At 36.1% G+C, this 17077-nt stretch overlaps 1 protein-coding gene and 1 pseudogene across 1 annotated transcript in view; both read left to right on the top strand.

Annotated features, from left to right (window-relative positions):
• Positions 1–17077, top strand: part of USP8 (ubiquitin specific peptidase 8) — a 76942-nt gene that overhangs the window by 58351 nt on the left and 1514 nt on the right. Inside the window, exons 11-18 of the mRNA XM_049611674.1 lie at positions 3621–4205; positions 6828–6914; positions 8786–8863; positions 9282–9544; positions 11038–11250; positions 11746–11956; positions 14008–14244; positions 15366–15508. Of these exons, the coding sequence (XP_049467631.1) occupies positions 3621–4205; positions 6828–6914; positions 8786–8863; positions 9282–9544; positions 11038–11250; positions 11746–11956; positions 14008–14244; positions 15366–15508 (1817 nt within the window). The remainder of the gene's footprint in view (positions 1–3620; positions 4206–6827; positions 6915–8785; positions 8864–9281; positions 9545–11037; positions 11251–11745; positions 11957–14007; positions 14245–15365; positions 15509–17077) is intronic.
• On the top strand, positions 11379–11471 carry LOC125910502 (uncharacterized; annotated as a pseudogene).

Here is a 17077-nt window from a genome sequence, read left to right on the forward strand (position 1 = left end):
ATGAGCACTGGGTGTTGTATGGAAAACAATTTGACAATAAATTATATTTAATGTAAAAAAATAAAAATTAAAAAAAATTTTAAAATAAAGTATTCAGTTATATTTTTTCAAATAAGTTTTCTTCCCCTTCTCCTTCTGGTATCCCCATAATGCAAATATTAGTACATTTGATGTTGTCCCAGTCATACCTTAAACTACCCTTTTTTGTTTAAAATATTTTTCTGTTGTTCAACTTGATTTCTACTACTCTGTCTTCCAGATCACTCATCTCATCTGTTCTTTTGTATCTTTTAATCTGCTGTTATTCCTTCTAGTGTATTTTTTATTTCAGTTATTTTATTCTTCAGCTCTGAGTTGTTCTTTCTTATATTTTCGACCTCTTTATTAAAGTTCTTGTATGTTCATCCATTCTTCCAAGTTTGGTGAACATCATTATGACCATTACTTTGAACTCTTTATCAGATAGATTGCTTATCTCTGGTTCTTTTAATGAAGTTTCATTTTGTTCTTTTGAACATTTACCTCTGCCTCCTCATTTTGTTTGACTTTCTGTGTTTCTGTGTATTCTGATCCATCTCCCAGTTTTGAAGGAGTGGCCTTCAAATGTAGAAGGTACCCTGTGGGGCCAAGATGCACAGTCTCCTCTGGGTCATCAGAAGCAGGCACTTCAGGGGTATCTTCTATGGGCTGTGTGTGCCCTGGTGTGAATTGAATGGCTTAGAGGCCTGATCACAATTGTTTAGAACTAACACCTTCCCCCATCCCCAGCAGAACTTCTTGGGGGAGTGGGGGATTGCTGTCTTGGCTTAGGCTGCCCACCAGGTGTGGCTGAGCCTGAACTGCCTTGGATGGGTACCTGGCAAAGTATGTGTATTGGGCGGGGCCGATCCATAGGAGATCACCAGGTGGGGTGAATGGTGGCACATGGAGAGTATCAGAAGTGGTGCCTACCAGCATTTCTATTCCTGGAGAAAGTCTCTATAGATCCCTGCCCCTCCTGCACATACCCTAAAATTAGTTAATAAGTTTTCTTCACATATGGCCCCAGTGCTTTTCAAACTGTCGCCTCTCTGTTGGGTCTAAAAACAAGTGAATTTGTGGCTGGCCCTTTAAGAGCAGAGTCTCTGTGTCCTGTAGCTCTCTGGCTCTCCTGGAGATAAGCCCAATTGATTTTCATAGCCAGACATTGTGGGGGCTCATCCTTCCTATACAGGCCCCTTGGGTAAGGGTGCCTAATGTGGGACTTAAACCCCTCGATCCTCAGGGAGGACCTTTACATTTGTGATTATTCCTGCCATTTGTATATTGCTGCATAATGTATGTGGCTACTGGCTAGACCGTGTCTCTGCCCCTCCTACCTCTCTGAATGTGGCTTTTTATTTATATTTTTAGTTGTGGAAGAGCTGTTTCACTAGTATTCAGGTCATTCTCAGAGAGTTTGTCTATATTTAGTTGTAATTTGGTGTGTCTGTGGAAGGAGGTGAGCTCAAGATCTTTCTACTCCACCATCTTGATCTCCTCTGCAGCAGGCATGTTTTAACAATAATTACTTAAATGATTTTAAATAACCAGTGTATTACAATAAAAATGCAGCTTTTTTTCTCTACATTTTACTCAAAGGAAGGTAAACTAATTCTCCCTTATGGTTTTTCCAAAAGATTTTTTATAACATTTATTTTTATTTTTTTCGTATATATTTCAAGTGTTTCATATTTGAAATGGATGTCATTTGATTTGTACAATAGGCTATGAATAGAAAACTTAGTCTTTTTTTATATCAAATGAGATGGTTTATTTCTTCATTTTTTTTTTTAAAGGTCTTCTACTTTTAATATTTTGGACCAAATCTTAAGACTGAACAGTATGTGATTAATTTTTCTTAACATAAACTTAAGAAATTGAAAAAAAAAGCCTATGTTATTGTACTTCCTTTAAACTTAATCAACATGTTATTTGAACCATAATCCTTTTGTGACTGAGATATGTGCGATTTGTCTAACATATTCTGAGGATTTTCTGTGTGAAAGACAACATGAAGGTTTACAGATATGATTAAGCTGTGAATTCTGTTTGATGTTTAGAAGGAGAAAGTTGTACAAAATTAGACAAAGTATAAGGCAGAATATAATTACTCACCAGAGCACAGAGCAAGGAGAGAAATTTTGACAGGGTATCAGAGAGATCTTCATAGAGAGGCAGTATTTTTATCTGGGCTATGAGTTCAATAGGATTTGAGGATGAAAGAGACAAGTAGATTTTGTGACTAAAGGAACAAAGCATGCTCTGGAACCAGTGAGTAGTTTTGACGTGCTTGGACACAGCTCTCTGTTGGAGACAGGCAAATGTGAGAGTAGATAAGATTGGAAAGATGGGCAAGAGTCATCAAGAGATACTTGGATCAAATTGGAGTTTTATCCTGTAGGCACAAGGAAAATTAAAGAATTTTAAAGGTGAAAGTAACATGATCATAGTTATGGTTTTAAAATTAGGGGGGAAATGGATCAAGTTGTTAAATGTAGATGGAAACTTATTTTGGTTCCTTTCCATGGAACTTTGATTATCCTTATCCTTGTAGTGGTTCTTCACACTTCATTCTCAAATGTAGAAAAAAGACAATAGATTTTTAAAGTAAAGAGGTAAAAAGAGAAGTGAGGAGCAAAGGTATGATTTTTTCTTCACTAAAATCTTCCTATGGTATTAGTTTCTAGTTGCAAAACATACAGTTCATTTTGTAAGAATACCATGCAAGTTGTTATTGGCAGATATTCTTATTAGTTATACTTGTTTCAGTAAATTTTACTCTCAAAAGAAATGATGTTAGGGTCATTTCTAACAATTTTGTAGAATTAATATGCTATTAAATTGAGGTAATAAACATTTAACGCACTAATTCAGGAATTTAGATAGTTTATTAAACTCAATTTGTATTTAGTAACTTAACTGTTGTGAAAACTGTTACAGAATATTTTATTCATTCCTTCAACAGCATATTTATTTACTGTCTATCAGGCACAGTCTTTACCCTCCTGGAGCTTATATCTTAGGAGGGAAGAAAGATTTTAAACAAGTTCCACTAATTGGAAACAATGTAGAGGAGATGTTGGCATGGACTTGGTTGGTGCTGATGGAGAGGGACAGAGGAAGAAAATCATCAGACTGCATAAGGGCAGGGGAGGACATATGGAACTCAGCTTTCTGGTTTGAGCTATGTTTGGATAGTGGTTACATCCATGAGATAAGGACAGTGTTAGTAGGGGGAATAGCATGTATTCAGTTTTGGCCATACTTGGTTTGTGGTGTATATGTGAGACGCTGACATGGAGATACTGAATAGGCAATTGGTTATGTGGAAATGGAACTTTAGGTATGTTTTAGGTGAACTCTTCCATTTCCATATACAGAACATATCATGGTGTATTGAAAGTATGGAGTCAAGTAGGAAGTAAGTGCCAAGTGCCTTTTGAGAAATCTTGACATAGGGTAATGTTATAAATAGATGTTCTGGCAAATGTTGTCTCCACAAAGGTGATGGTTCTTTTATAACAACTTGATTTCAAAAACTGAGGTTACATTCCTGGATTTTGGCAAAAATATTCTTGGCTCTGTTTTTGTTAATATAGGTTGATCGTACTAAAAAACCAGCAGTCAAATTGCCTGAAGATCATAGAATAAAATCTGAAAATAAAGATCACGAGCAACAGTCTTCTCAGGATGGAAAAGTTGTTCCTGATCGCTCCACAAAGCCAGTATTTCCCCCTCCAACTGCCATGTTAACGGATGAAGAAAAAGCTCGTATTCATGCAGAAACTGCTCTTCTAATGGAGAAAAACAAACAAGAAAAAGAACTTCGAGAAAAGCAGCAAGAAGAACAGAAAGAGAAACTGAGGAGAGAAGAACAAGAACAAAAAGTCAGAAAGAAACAAGAAGCTGAAGAAAGTGAAATCACCGAGAAACAACAAAAAGCAAAAGAAGAAATGGAAAGGAGAGAAAGTGAACAGGCCAAGAAAGAAGATAAGGAAACCTCAGCAAAGAGGGGCAGAGAAATAACAGGAATAAAAAGACAAAGTAAAAGTGAACATGAAACTACTGATGCTAAGAAATCTGCAGAAGATAGGGGTAAAAGGTGTCCCACCCCAGAACTGCAGAAAAAGTCAGTGGGAGATGGACCCCATGCCTCTGTGGCGGGAGATTCAAATTCAGGCAAGGTAAGCAGAAACAAACAGTACAAATTGCCAAGTAAGGGAAATAAGATGTTATATGTAAGAAGATGATACCACTAGCATTCTATAGATAAGGGCAGACCTTTTAAGTAATTTTCTAGTGGGTGATAGATTTATACTGATCTATCTACATTTACTCAGTAAAAGTGAAATTCTTTTACTTTTGGTTGGCTGGAAATGGAATTGCTTTTTTTGTCTACGAAATGCAATATGTGTTAGCAATTGAGATAACTAACTACATACTTCATTTTTATATGTGATATATGATCATCAGAAGACTAGAATGAAATATAATCTTCCTCTCAGTATAGAGGAGTTAGGTGCCAAATACGTATATGGTAGTAGAGTTTGTATTTGTTTCATATATGTCCAAAATCAGTAACATCTAAATGGCCCAACATTTATCTTTGTGTATAAAGATTTTTTTGGTTACATCTTTGTCCTTTTGTTTATTGCTTCATCTAATTAGTAATATTAGCAATAATCCCATTAATGTTGCTTTTTTTCTGCCCTTGGCTATTCCCCAAAATTGATTCCCATAATTTTGAGGAAAATTTTTTGTTGTTATTCTTTTTTAACCTAATAATATCATATGTGCTTTTTATTTTTTTCCTCTATTATACAATTAACAATGCCTTTCCCTTTTGAACAGTAAGTTTTTATAATAGCAGGAACAGTTATAGTCCTTTTTGTATGCACGTAAATAGAAATAACGTTCTTGGTAGTGTAGAAAATGACTTTGGATGGAAGACAAAATACTATATCTTTACAGAATGTCTACCGTTATAACTTTTGAAGCAGCAGTTCAGGCATATGGCAAAAATAACAATTTATATTAATGGCACACTTATTCAAGGAACACTTAATCTAGTAACCTTAACTACCAAAAATACAACTCTCATATAAAAACCTTCTAAACACCAAAAGTTAGGGAAATGAATCTCATGTACTAAAACATTCTCACTTTATTTATGGGAAACTCAGACTTGTTGAGCTCTTCCAATTTTAATATTATTCATTAAATATTACTTAGTAGTAGTTACTATACGCCAAGGATTTTTCATACGTTATCTTATCCTTCTAATGATAAGCCCATGAGATATTTAATTTACAAATAAAATTGAAACTTGGAGGTTAAATAATTTGTCTAAGGGCCCATATTCAGTGAGATTCCAAAGCTACTTCCTTTCTGTCTTGCTTCACTTAGAGATAGGCAGTCATAAAGAACTGAACGCATTCATATTTCTGGGGTCGTTTACTATATAGGTGCCAAATAGCCCTGCAAATCTAAGTAGCCCCAAGAATATCACATTAGTTTTTGACATTTCCTGTGATATATAACACATTGAAAACAAGATTGTATTTATTATATGGTCCTTTTAAAAGTAGGTAACATATATAATTTATTCTAAATACATTTTATTAAATTATCACAAAGATTTAGAAGTTTTTACTTTACTGTAATTTTTAAATGAACTATAAAATTAAAGTGAAAAAATTTTAAGTTTATTTATTTTTGAGAGAGAGAGAGCAGGGGAGGGGCAGAGAGAGGGCAGGGGAAGAGAGAGGATCCCAAGGATCCACTGACAGTGCAGAGCCTGACATGGGGCTCAAACTCAAACCGTGAGATCATGTACTGAGCTGAAATCAAGAGTCAGAAGCTTAACCAACTTAGCCACCCAGTGTACCAAAGTGAATTTTTAAGGAACTCATGATAGGTTCCAAGAGGATATAAAATAGGTTTTGTACTTTTGAGTATTGTGTATGAAACTCCTGTTATCTCTTCATTCTCTTCAGGGTGTTCATTTTGGGAGAACATGACTGCTTCGAAGGTAACATCATATGAGATTAAAATAAAAGGATAGTGTTCAAAAGAGGCCATGGTGACTATACACTGATGACCAGCATCATGTATTAGGAATCAGTGCTTGCTTCCCAATCCACTGTGATTTGCAGCCCACCCCCATTGATTCATCAGTTTCTTTTCTTCTTTACCGTTAGTGTCAGGAAATTCCACATGGGCTATATCACCTTTAATTAAAAATATCTATACTTTGAGGGGCACCTGGGTGGCTCAGTCGGTTAAGAGACCAACTTTGACTTAGGTCATGATCTCATGGTTCGTGGATTTGAGCCCCGCGTCAGGCTCTGTGCTGACAGCCCAGATCCTGGAGCTGCTTTCGATTCTGTGTCTCCCTCTCTCTTTGCCTCTCCTCTGCTTGTGCTCAGTTTCTCTCTCTCTCAAAAATAAGTAAACATTAAAAAATCTATATATATATAAAAATATCTATACTTTGACAATAAAATTAAATAAACTTTGGGTGCCTGGGTAGCTCAGTCAATTAAGTGTCTGACTCTTGATTTCAGCGCAAGTCTTGATCTCAGGGTTGTGAGTTCAGGTCCTGCAGTGGGCTCTGTGTTGGGTGTGGATTCTACTCTTAAAAAAATTTTTTTTTTCTAAGAAACTTTCAGAAGTGTCACTTTTTTTCTTCTTTTATATTTCAGTCGGATGGATTTACTTGTATTAGCTAGTGGTTGATGGGTAAGTTTTTATGGGAGGAAAGTTAAAGTTTTCTTTCACTTCTAAAATTTTAATAATTTTTACAGCCTGTTAAGATTAAAGGACAACCAGAAAGTGGAATTCTAAAGACTGGAACTTTTAGAGAGAATACAGAAGACACTGAAAGGAACAAAGTGAGTAGTAGTTCATTGGGTGGGGGGAAAACATGGATTATAACCACATGGTTGTCTACCATATTGTCATCCTCCATCTTAAGATCTACTTTCTGAGGAAATCTTTGCTATCTTTTATAGCTGTTTTTTGTTTATTTTTACATATTGATCCATTTATATACTAAAGGGAATGAATAGATGTGGGGCACCTGGGTGACTCAGTCCGTTAAGCGTCTGACTCTGTTTCGGCTCAGGTCATGATCTAATGGTTTCGTGAGTTCGAGTTCCGCATTGGGCTCTGTGCTGACAGTGTGGAGCTTGCTTGATATTTTCTATCTCTCTCTCTCTCTGTCTCTCTCTCTCTCTCTCTCTCTCTCTTTTTCTTTCTTTCTCTACTCCTCCCCCGGTCATGCTGTCTCTGTTTCTCCCAAAATAAATAAATAAAACTTAAAAAAATTATTTTTAAATTAAAAAAAAAGGGAATAGATGTTTGTCTTTCTATTTAAAGTACAACAGTGTATTCTCATTTTATGAAATTAGAAAATAAATTAGAAAATACCTAGGCCTTACTACATGATCCAGAAATTCTACTTCTAGGTATATACCCACAAGAATTGAAAGCAGGACCTTACACACCTATGTTCATAGCAGTATTATTCACATAGCCAACTAGCCAAGAAATGTAAGCAACCCAAATATCCATTGACAGATGAATGTATAAACAAATGTGATATATACATACAATGGTGTATTATTTAGCCTTTTTAAAAAGGAAGGAAATTCTGACACATGCTACAACGTGGATGAATCTTCAGGACATTTTGCAAGTGAAATAAGCCAGTCACAAAGAGACAAATACTGTATGATTCCATTTATATAAGGTGGTTGCCAAGTAGATGGAAGTGAGTTTAAATGGGTGCAGAGTTTTGAGTTTTGCAAGATGAAGAACTTGAAATTGGTTCCACAACACTGAGAATATACTTAATGCCACTAACCTGTACGCTTAAAAATGGTTAAAATGACAAATCTTATTTTGTGTTACTTTATCACAATTTTTGAAATATTTAGGTCTTATATAAGACACCTTTGCTTTTGTTTTTATTTAAGAGTTTTATTGAGGTAATATTTGCATACCATAAAATTCACGCATTTTTAGTGTACAGCTTAGTGGTTTCAGTTCAAAGGTGTGAAGCAAGTATTTACTCAATCCATTTTAGAACATTTTCATCACACCAGAAAGATCTCAGTGCCCAATTATAGTCACTTTCTGTCCTTACCCTAAAGCCACAAGCAACCATGATCTACTCTGTCTTCATAGTTAGGTCTCTTCTGGACATACCAGATAAATGGAATCGTGGGTGTGTGTGGGTGTGTGTGTGTGTACATACATATGGTCTTTTGCATTTGGCTTTTAACTAGTATAATTTTTTGAGATTCATCCATGTATCTGTAGTTTATTCCTTTGTATTTACTGAATAGGATTCCCTCATGTGGGTATACTACATTTTATTCATTCACCAGTTAATGGATATTTGGATTGCTTCTGCTTCTTTTGGGCTATTATGAATAATGCTGTTGTGAGCATTTGTACATAAGTCTTTGTGTGTTTCATTTCTTTTGGGTTGATACCTAGCAGTGGAAATGTCTGTGTTTTTTGTTTTTTAAAGAAACTTAAAAAACCATCATCATTATAGGCTTGTGCATATACACATTCCTCTTCGCCTTGCTGTGGCAGTATTTGGACTTTGAGACAACATACAGAGTTACTCATTTTTAAACTTCATTTAAAAAATATTAAGGGCAGCCAACACAGGTTTTTTGGTTTTTTGATACAAATAGCTTAAGTTTGTGTATGGCAAAATTTAATTGATTTTTTTTTTTTTTTAAACCAGGCTCGAGAACCTTTGACAAGAGCACGAAGTGAAGAAATGGGAAGGATCGTACCAGGACTGCCTTCAGGCTGGGCCAAGGTAAAACTCAAAATTAGCACATAAATAAATAACATGGTCATGTGTTCTTTTTTATAAAGCTTTTTTTGTTTATTCTATGTCTTCTCTAATGCAGAGTCAATTCTATTTCTTCATGGTGGAGGACATAGCCCATTCCCCTAATTATAGCAGGATTGGATTTCTCAGTATAACCAATCTGAGATGCTGGCTACCATATATGAACATTTCTGGCCTTTGTCATTTAGAAGCAGTGTATTATTCTAATACCTAAAGTTCTTTGGAAGTTTAATCATAGAAGTGATTATGACCATCTTATTCAAATTATTGTAATCCAAAAGTAAACTTAGCAATAGAATACCCTTAGTGATTTTCTTTAGTTTGTAATGGTCATTGTTTTTTGACCTGTTTTGTTTTTGTTTTTGTTTCTTTTTTATCTAAGTTTCTTGACCCAATCACTGGAACTTTTCGTTATTATCATTCACCCACCAACACTGTTCATATGTATCCACCGGAAATGGCTCCTTCATCTGCACCTCCTGCCACCCCTCCAACTCATAAAGCCAAGCCACAGATTCCTGCTGAGCGGGATAGGGAACCGTCCAAACTGAAGCGCTCCTACTCCTCCCCAGATATAACCCAGGCCATTCAAGAGGAAGAGAAGAGGAAGCCAACAGTAACTCCAACAGTTAATCGGGAAAATAAGTAAGTTTATCCTAACTCTTAGAACTAGAATAATCTGCTGTATTTGAAAAGTTCTACTCTAGACATTTCAGCTTATTAAGATCAGGAAGTCAGAAATTTCTGAGGGTGGCTGTTCTAGCCATTGTTATGTAGCACAGAGGAAAAGTGAATGGATTAAATTCCTTGGTTTTTATCCCAAGTGCTAACTTAAATTTATCAGGAAGGTTATCATAATCCGTATTAATGTAGGTATAAAAGAATATATATTATTTTATTTTAGGGCAGCATGATATAGACTCCTAGAAGTTTTTCATAAATCTCCATGGTCCCTAAATCTCTCTTTGAGGACCATAATCTGTAGGACTGTTGAGTTTGTTTTGTTGCAGCTCTCAAATTCCAAACTTTTTTTTTTTTTTTAACTCAGCCGAATACTGTGGGAGTAAACTTAAATAGTGTTAAAACAAGTATTGTGGTATCAGTTCCTAATCCTTATTCTGTTCCCTTTTTTTTTCATTGCATTTCTGCTATTCTCTTTATAAGTAGTTATCAGTAGGTTCAATTAAGTTTCCCAAATCAATATCTCTGTTTAGATGTTTTCCTGGTGTGATCCCTCTAATGCTCCTGGTTTATGATTGGTAGGATTGTGAGGAGATAATTATCAAATCTGCTTATTGTAATCTTTACTTTTTGGGGCAGGGGGATAGATGGAAATATAAATAAATGGGTTTATGTTAGGGCTGACTATTAAAACTGGTAAGATTTAATTCTTTTTTGAATCATCATTGGGGATTGTTTTCGTTTTGGTTTTAAAGATTTTTTTTGAGAGAGAGGGAACATGACCATATGCATACAAGTTGGGGAGAGGCAGAGAGAGAATCCTAAACAGGCTCCACACTGTCAGCACAGAGCCTGACGTGCAGCTCAATCCCACAAACTGAGATCATGACCTGAGCCAAAACCAAGAGTTGGACCTTAACCGAATGAGCCACCTTGGCGCCCCTCATTTTAAATTTAAATAGCCACCTGGGGCTAGTGTCTACCACATTTGTCAGCATATCTCTACACTTCAGGTAATAGTACCCAAATAATCCCTGCCTCTTTTGAGATTATTCCACTGTAAGATATTCTTTATTCTTTGTTTGGCCTCCTGGTTGAGTTCAACATTTGGTAATGCTGAACTTCCTAGGATTACTTAAAGGAATTTGAAAGAGCCTTCTCTACTAGAAGTCTCTGCCTGTTGATGAGAATCCAGGGACTCTATCTCCGGGTATAAGAACAATAGACCCCCCCCATAAGAGGTTAAGGTACTGTTTCATGGGAGGGTCACAAAATACAACCAGTGTTACCTAGATAGTAAGTGTCCTGTAAGACCCAGTACCTTTTGACCTATTAACTCTTTCCAAGATTACTGTGTACTGTGATACCAATGGTGGAGTTTACTGCCATTTGTAATATGAACCTTAATTTTAGATGCCATGCATTTTAAGACATTATGTACACTTTTTCTTCCTCAGGCCAACGTGCTACCCTAAAGCTGAGATCACAAGGCTTTCTGCTTCTCAGATTCGGAACCTCAATCCTGTTTTTGGAGGATCTGGACCAGCTCTCACTGGACTTCGTAATTTAGGAAATACTTGCTATATGAACTCAATACTGCAGTGCCTATGTAATGCTCCACATTTGGCCGATTATTTCAACCGAAACTGTTACCAGGACGATATTAACAGGTAAAGAAATTTCATACTTTTTGCAATATAATATTAGAAGGACGATCTAACTACACTTTCTTACCACCCAGCTCCAGAGAGAAGTCAAATTAGGAAGGGGGGAAAATATCTTTAAGAAAAATGTGAGAGTGCTCGCTTTGGCAGCACATATACTAAAATTGGAACAATACAGAGAATCATGGCCCCTGTGCAAAGATATGTGAGAAGAGCCCCCTCTAATTGGTAAAGGACAGATAGGCAAAGGCAGAACCTCATATAAACTGGAGCCTGTTGAGGAGAAGGAGACAGTACAGGATTTGCAGCCCAAAAGAAGCCAGTTGGCGAGGTATAATCAAAGTAAGAATCAGATGAATATTTGGTAATAAACCTGTGATTAAATAAACATTTTAGTGTTGGATTACAGATACGAAGAGTTTAATGTTGACCTCAAGAACCTGCTGTACCTTGACCTTTTAAAACTTCCTTTATTGCTGTTTTCTAATTTTATTTGCAAAGGTCAAATTTGTTGGGGCATAAAGGTGAAGTGGCTGAAGAGTTTGGCATAATTATGAAAGCCCTGTGGACAGGACAGTACAGGTATATCAGTCCAAAAGACTTTAAAATCACCATTGGGAAGATCAATGACCAGTTTGCAGGATATAGCCAGCAAGATTCACAAGAACTGCTTCTGTTCCTAATGGATGGACTCCATGAAGATCTAAATAAAGTAAGAAATTTGATTTTTCTAAGTTGTAAAGGCTCTTTAAGGTTGCTCAACACTGTGATCATTTTTATAGCAATTTAAAATTATAGTTGGGGTGCCCGGGTGGCTCAGTCAGTTGAGCATCCAACTCTTGGTTTTGGCTCAGCACATGATCTCATGGTCGTGAGTTCAAGCCCTGCATTGGGCTCTGCGCTGACAGTGCAGAGCCTGCTTGGGATTCTGTTTCTGCCCCTCCCCTGCTCGCTCTCTCCGTCTCTCTCTCTCTGTCTCTGTCTCTCTCTCTCCCTCAAAAAGTAAATTAAAAAAAAATTAAAATTAAAAAGTAAATTTAAAAAACTAAAAATTAAATTAAAATAAAAAAAATTAAAAATAGAATTATCTTATGATCCAGTAATTCCAATACTGCGTCTTTACTCAAAGAAAATGAAAACACTAATTCAAAACGATATATGCACTTCTATGTTGATTGCAGCATTATTTACAATAGCCAAGGTATGGAGGCAACCCAAGTGTCCATCCATGGGTGAATGGATTTTTAAAAATGCGGCACACACACACACACACACACACACACACACACACACGAATGTGTGACACACTAGAATGTCACTCAGCCAGGGCGCCTGAGTGGCCCAGTCAGTTAAGCATTGACTCTTGGTTTCAGCTTAGGTCATGATCTCACAGCCGTTAGATCGAGCCCTATGTCAGGCTCTGCACTGGGTGTGGAGGCTGCTTAAAATTCTCTCTTCCTCTTCCCCTCTCCCTGCCTTGAGTGCACGTGTGCTCCCCCTCTCAAAAATTAAATAAGTAACATGTTAAAAAAAAATAAAATTATAGTTGGTGATTGTTCAGTAGTAGTTTATTCAAATCTAGTGACTTTGTACTAAGGTAAGAAACTATAAAACAAATATATCTGATATGTCTAATATTTGAAAAGAAGTATGTACAATTTTTTTATATTTGCTTACTAAAATGGTAGGTTGTGAGATATTGTAAATGTTGAAATAGTTGTTAGAGATACTCTGTGACCACATGTATGTGAAGGTGAAATCATAAATATTTTTTTTAAGTTTATTCATTTATTTTGAGAGAGAGAGAGCATGCACATGTGCTTGAGTGGGAGAGAGGCAGAGAAAGAGGAAGAGAATCCCAAGCAGGCTCCACACTGTAGCACAGAGCCCCACACAGAGCCCGACGTGGGGCTCACGAACCATGAGATCATGACCTGAGCCGAAGTCAGTTGTTTAACTGAGCCACCCAGGTGCCCCAAACATAAATTTTACAAAAGATTAGCTGTAGAGAGCTTGAACATCTTTATTATTGTATATTTATATATTTTGTATATGTTTTATCAGTTTTATACTTTTTTCTAAAATAAGAATTACCTCATGTAACCAAAGGATTCATGTGAAAAGTTGAGACATGTATGTCTCTAATACCTTTGGGATCCCTGTTACCATTGAACATACATACATACACACAGACATACATGTGTATGTATAAATACGTGTTTTGTGTGGATATATGTGTGAATATATATAGGATATGTGTATATCCATCCACAAGCCTAGGACAACAGCTTGCAGCGGTGTATGGGATGTCTTCTCTTTTCAAAACCAGAATTTCAACTTAAAAACAGTTAATAAAATATACTTTTATTTAAAGTTTTTATTTGAATTGCAGTTAACATTCATTGTAATATTAGTTTCAGGTGTACAGTAAAGTGATTCAGTATTTCCATACGTCACTCATTCAACACCCGGTGACAAGTCCACTCCTTAATCCCCATCACCTAAAAAAAAATGTATTTTATTAATTTCTGTTTAGTAAAATAAGTCATACCCTTCTGATAAAGTGGGATTTTGGGGGAGGATTTTTGGCTGGAATTTTTTTTTTTTTTTTTTTTTTTTTTACCTCTGAATGAGATTAGAACTCCTTTATGAAAGAAACCAGAAATATTTCTAAATCTGCAAAGTGTATTCAATATATTCTTTTAGTTTTCTATTTAAATGATGATTTTGAGATATTGATATAAATTTTAATATTATTTCCAGGCTGATAATCGGAAGAGGCATAAAGAAGAAAATAATGATCACCTTGATGACTTTAAAGCTGCAGAGCATGCTTGGCAGAAACATAAGCAGCTCAATGAATCTATTATTGTTGCACTTTTTCAGGGTCAGTTCAAATCCACAGTACAGTGCCTCACCTGTCACAAAAAGTCTAGGACATTTGAGGCCTTCATGTATTTGTCTCTACCATTAGCTTCTACAAGTAAATGTACATTACAGGTAAGTTTGAGAGAAAATGATTTGCTGAATAAATGCTGTTTCTATGCATACAAAGATGGACTTTATTCAGCAGAGTCTGTACTTTGCCCCTATAAATGTTTTGTAGGTAAAACACCTACATAAATTTTGTTTTAATTATGTTTATGTGTATTAGAAAATTTTTAAAAAAATTTAAATTACTCTTTCAGAATTCAGGGCACCTGGCTGGCTCAGTTGGTTAAGCATCCAACTCTTGATTTCAGCTCAGGTTATAATCTCACAGTTTGTGATTTTGAGCCCCGTGTCAGGCTCTGTGCTGACACTGTGGAGTCTGCTTGGGATTCTCTTTCTGTCCCCTCACCCACTTGCACACTCTCTCTCCAAATAAATTAACTTACAAAATTTAAAAAACATTTTAGGGCACGTGGGTGGCTCAGTCAGTTAAGCATCTGACTTCAGCTCAGGTCTTGATCTTGCAGTTCATGAGTTCAAGCCCTGCATCGGACTATGTGCTGACTGAGTAGAGGCTGCTTGGGATTCTCTCTCCCTCTCTCTCTGCCCTTCCCCCACTCACACTTCCTTTCTCTCAAAATAAATAAACTTAAGAAAAAAAATTTTTAAATACTTTTCAGAATCAATAAATGTTTTTAAAGTTTGTATTTTGAAGAAATAAAACTTCTGTTTTAAAAGTTAATTTGAAAATTGCATATTGACTTTAATTAGATTCCCTTTTTATAAGAATTTGCTCTATGTGGGGATCAGATAAATAGCCTGTTTTCTACCCAGTAACAGTGTGATTTAGCTAGCTTTTTGATACCTTTAGTGTTAGCTCCCTTGAGAATGTCATTTCTTCCAGTAAGACTTCCTGAGGCACCAGGCAGAGGTGGCTCCTGTGTGCATTCAGGATGCACAGTCCTGCTTCCCTCTGTCATGGGCAGCGCCCACCACTCCCTGCACTGATTACTGTTGGCTCTCCCCTCTGGGCTCCCCACTAGGTCGTAAACTTTATGACAGAACTATTTTCTGCTAGTTACCTGTTGTGTCCTTCATACCTGGCAGAATAACTTACTGAATTAGATGCTCAATGATACTGTGTTGAAGAAACGAATTAGTGAGTAACTACTACTTGTTTTTGCCTCCAGGACTGCCTTAGATTATTTTCCAAAGAAGAAAAGCTCACAGACAACAACAGGTTTTACTGCAGTCATTGCAGAACTCGACGGGACTCTCTAAAAAAGATAGAGATCTGGAAGTTGCCACCTGTGCTTTTAGTGCATCTGAAACGGTAAAAGGAACACATTTTTCTGCAGTTTAGATGAAGGAAGTCTTAAGTTGTACTTCATTCTAAGTCATTTTGTTGCATTGCCTGCTAAGGTGTATTACAAAGGAAGATTATCTGGTTAGGGAAACAAGGCAGAAATGAGGAGACTCCAGTTCCTTACTTTAGTGTTTGCGAGAACAGCAAAATGACAACACGGTACTTTCAGGTCATTTCATCTTTTAAAAATTAGTGAAATTTATTGCATTTCAAATATAAAATTTTACATCATAAAAAATCCAAGTGAAAATGTATAAAATCACACAGGATAACTCTAATACAAATGATAAGTCAATAAAATTTATTGTAAACTAAGAAAAGATTTAATCCTGTGCTGAAAATGAGAATGCAGTTTAAAGAGAAGATGTTAAGGATGCCATTGCTGGGTGCAGATATTTTTGTCCACATTTTTCTAGCCTGTGAAAAAGGTCTGGCCCTATAATAGATGGGATAATAGCAAGAGAGTTGTAAAATCTGTCCCAGATGTTGTCTTTCGATTCTTTTATCTTTATGGAATCCATTCATGGAGTGATAACTATGAATCATTATTTTGAAAAACTTTTTAAAAGGAAGTTTCATCTTTTTATTGAGAGCTGTAATTTTTGTCTCAAACGAAGCATTTCTATTTTAATTATTTGTTTCATTTTGTATTATTGGAAATTCTTAGGCAATTACTTTTGTTAGTTTCTATATTGACGTGTTCAAATTCCTCACGTAAATTTTCTACCAGAAACTTGTTCCATCAGTTTTTCTCTTCTTGAGGATTGTGGAGGTACAGATAAACATTCTATAAATGATTACACATATGTTAAGATTTCTAGTGCTGTGTATTAATTCTTTGGAGAATACAGGTATCTAAAAATGTAAATGGTTCAGAATTCAGTTTTTGAAAACTAATTCTGAAATAATCTTATCGCACCAACCAAAGTACCAGTATTTCGGTGTTTAAAGGAGTAGAGTATGTCAGGATAATGGAATGCCATTACAATTCTCCCCTGCTATCCAAAAGTAGAGTGTTCCTGTGAAATCTTTCATAAGCCAAAATGGTGTAAAGCAAAGAAGCAGTTACCATTAATTTATATAGAAAATCTTTCAGTATTCCCAGACCCCTAAAATAACCTTCTCTTAGACTTTTCTAATACCTTAGGACACATCTTGCTTAACAGATGCACAAAACAGATCAAGATAAAACACAGGTACGGGCAGACAATTCAAAGCTGTGGCAGCTTGACACTGAGTATTCTGGGAAGGAGCATGATGATGCCACTTTATCTACTCAGCAGGGTGCCTGCTGCCTCCAGCAGCCTACTGCAAACAAACGCTGCCCAGTGCTGCTTTCCCCTTTTCACCTTTTTTCTTAAAAGCAGAAACCTTCTTTGGATTTCTTTTAGGTAGCTAAAACAGGTACTCATGGAAGTCTTGTAAAAATGAAGTGGCGTAACACCAGCTTTTGAAAAGCAGGGGATCCCTGTGTAGTCTGTGTGCTTATGATTTCCAGCTTCAGTTTCCCCAAAAGTACAGTCTTAACAGCTAGAG

Source organism: Panthera uncia (assembly GCF_023721935.1).
Source record: "Panthera uncia isolate 11264 chromosome B3 unlocalized genomic scaffold, Puncia_PCG_1.0 HiC_scaffold_1, whole genome shotgun sequence".
NCBI lineage: Eukaryota > Metazoa > Chordata > Mammalia > Carnivora > Felidae > Panthera > Panthera uncia.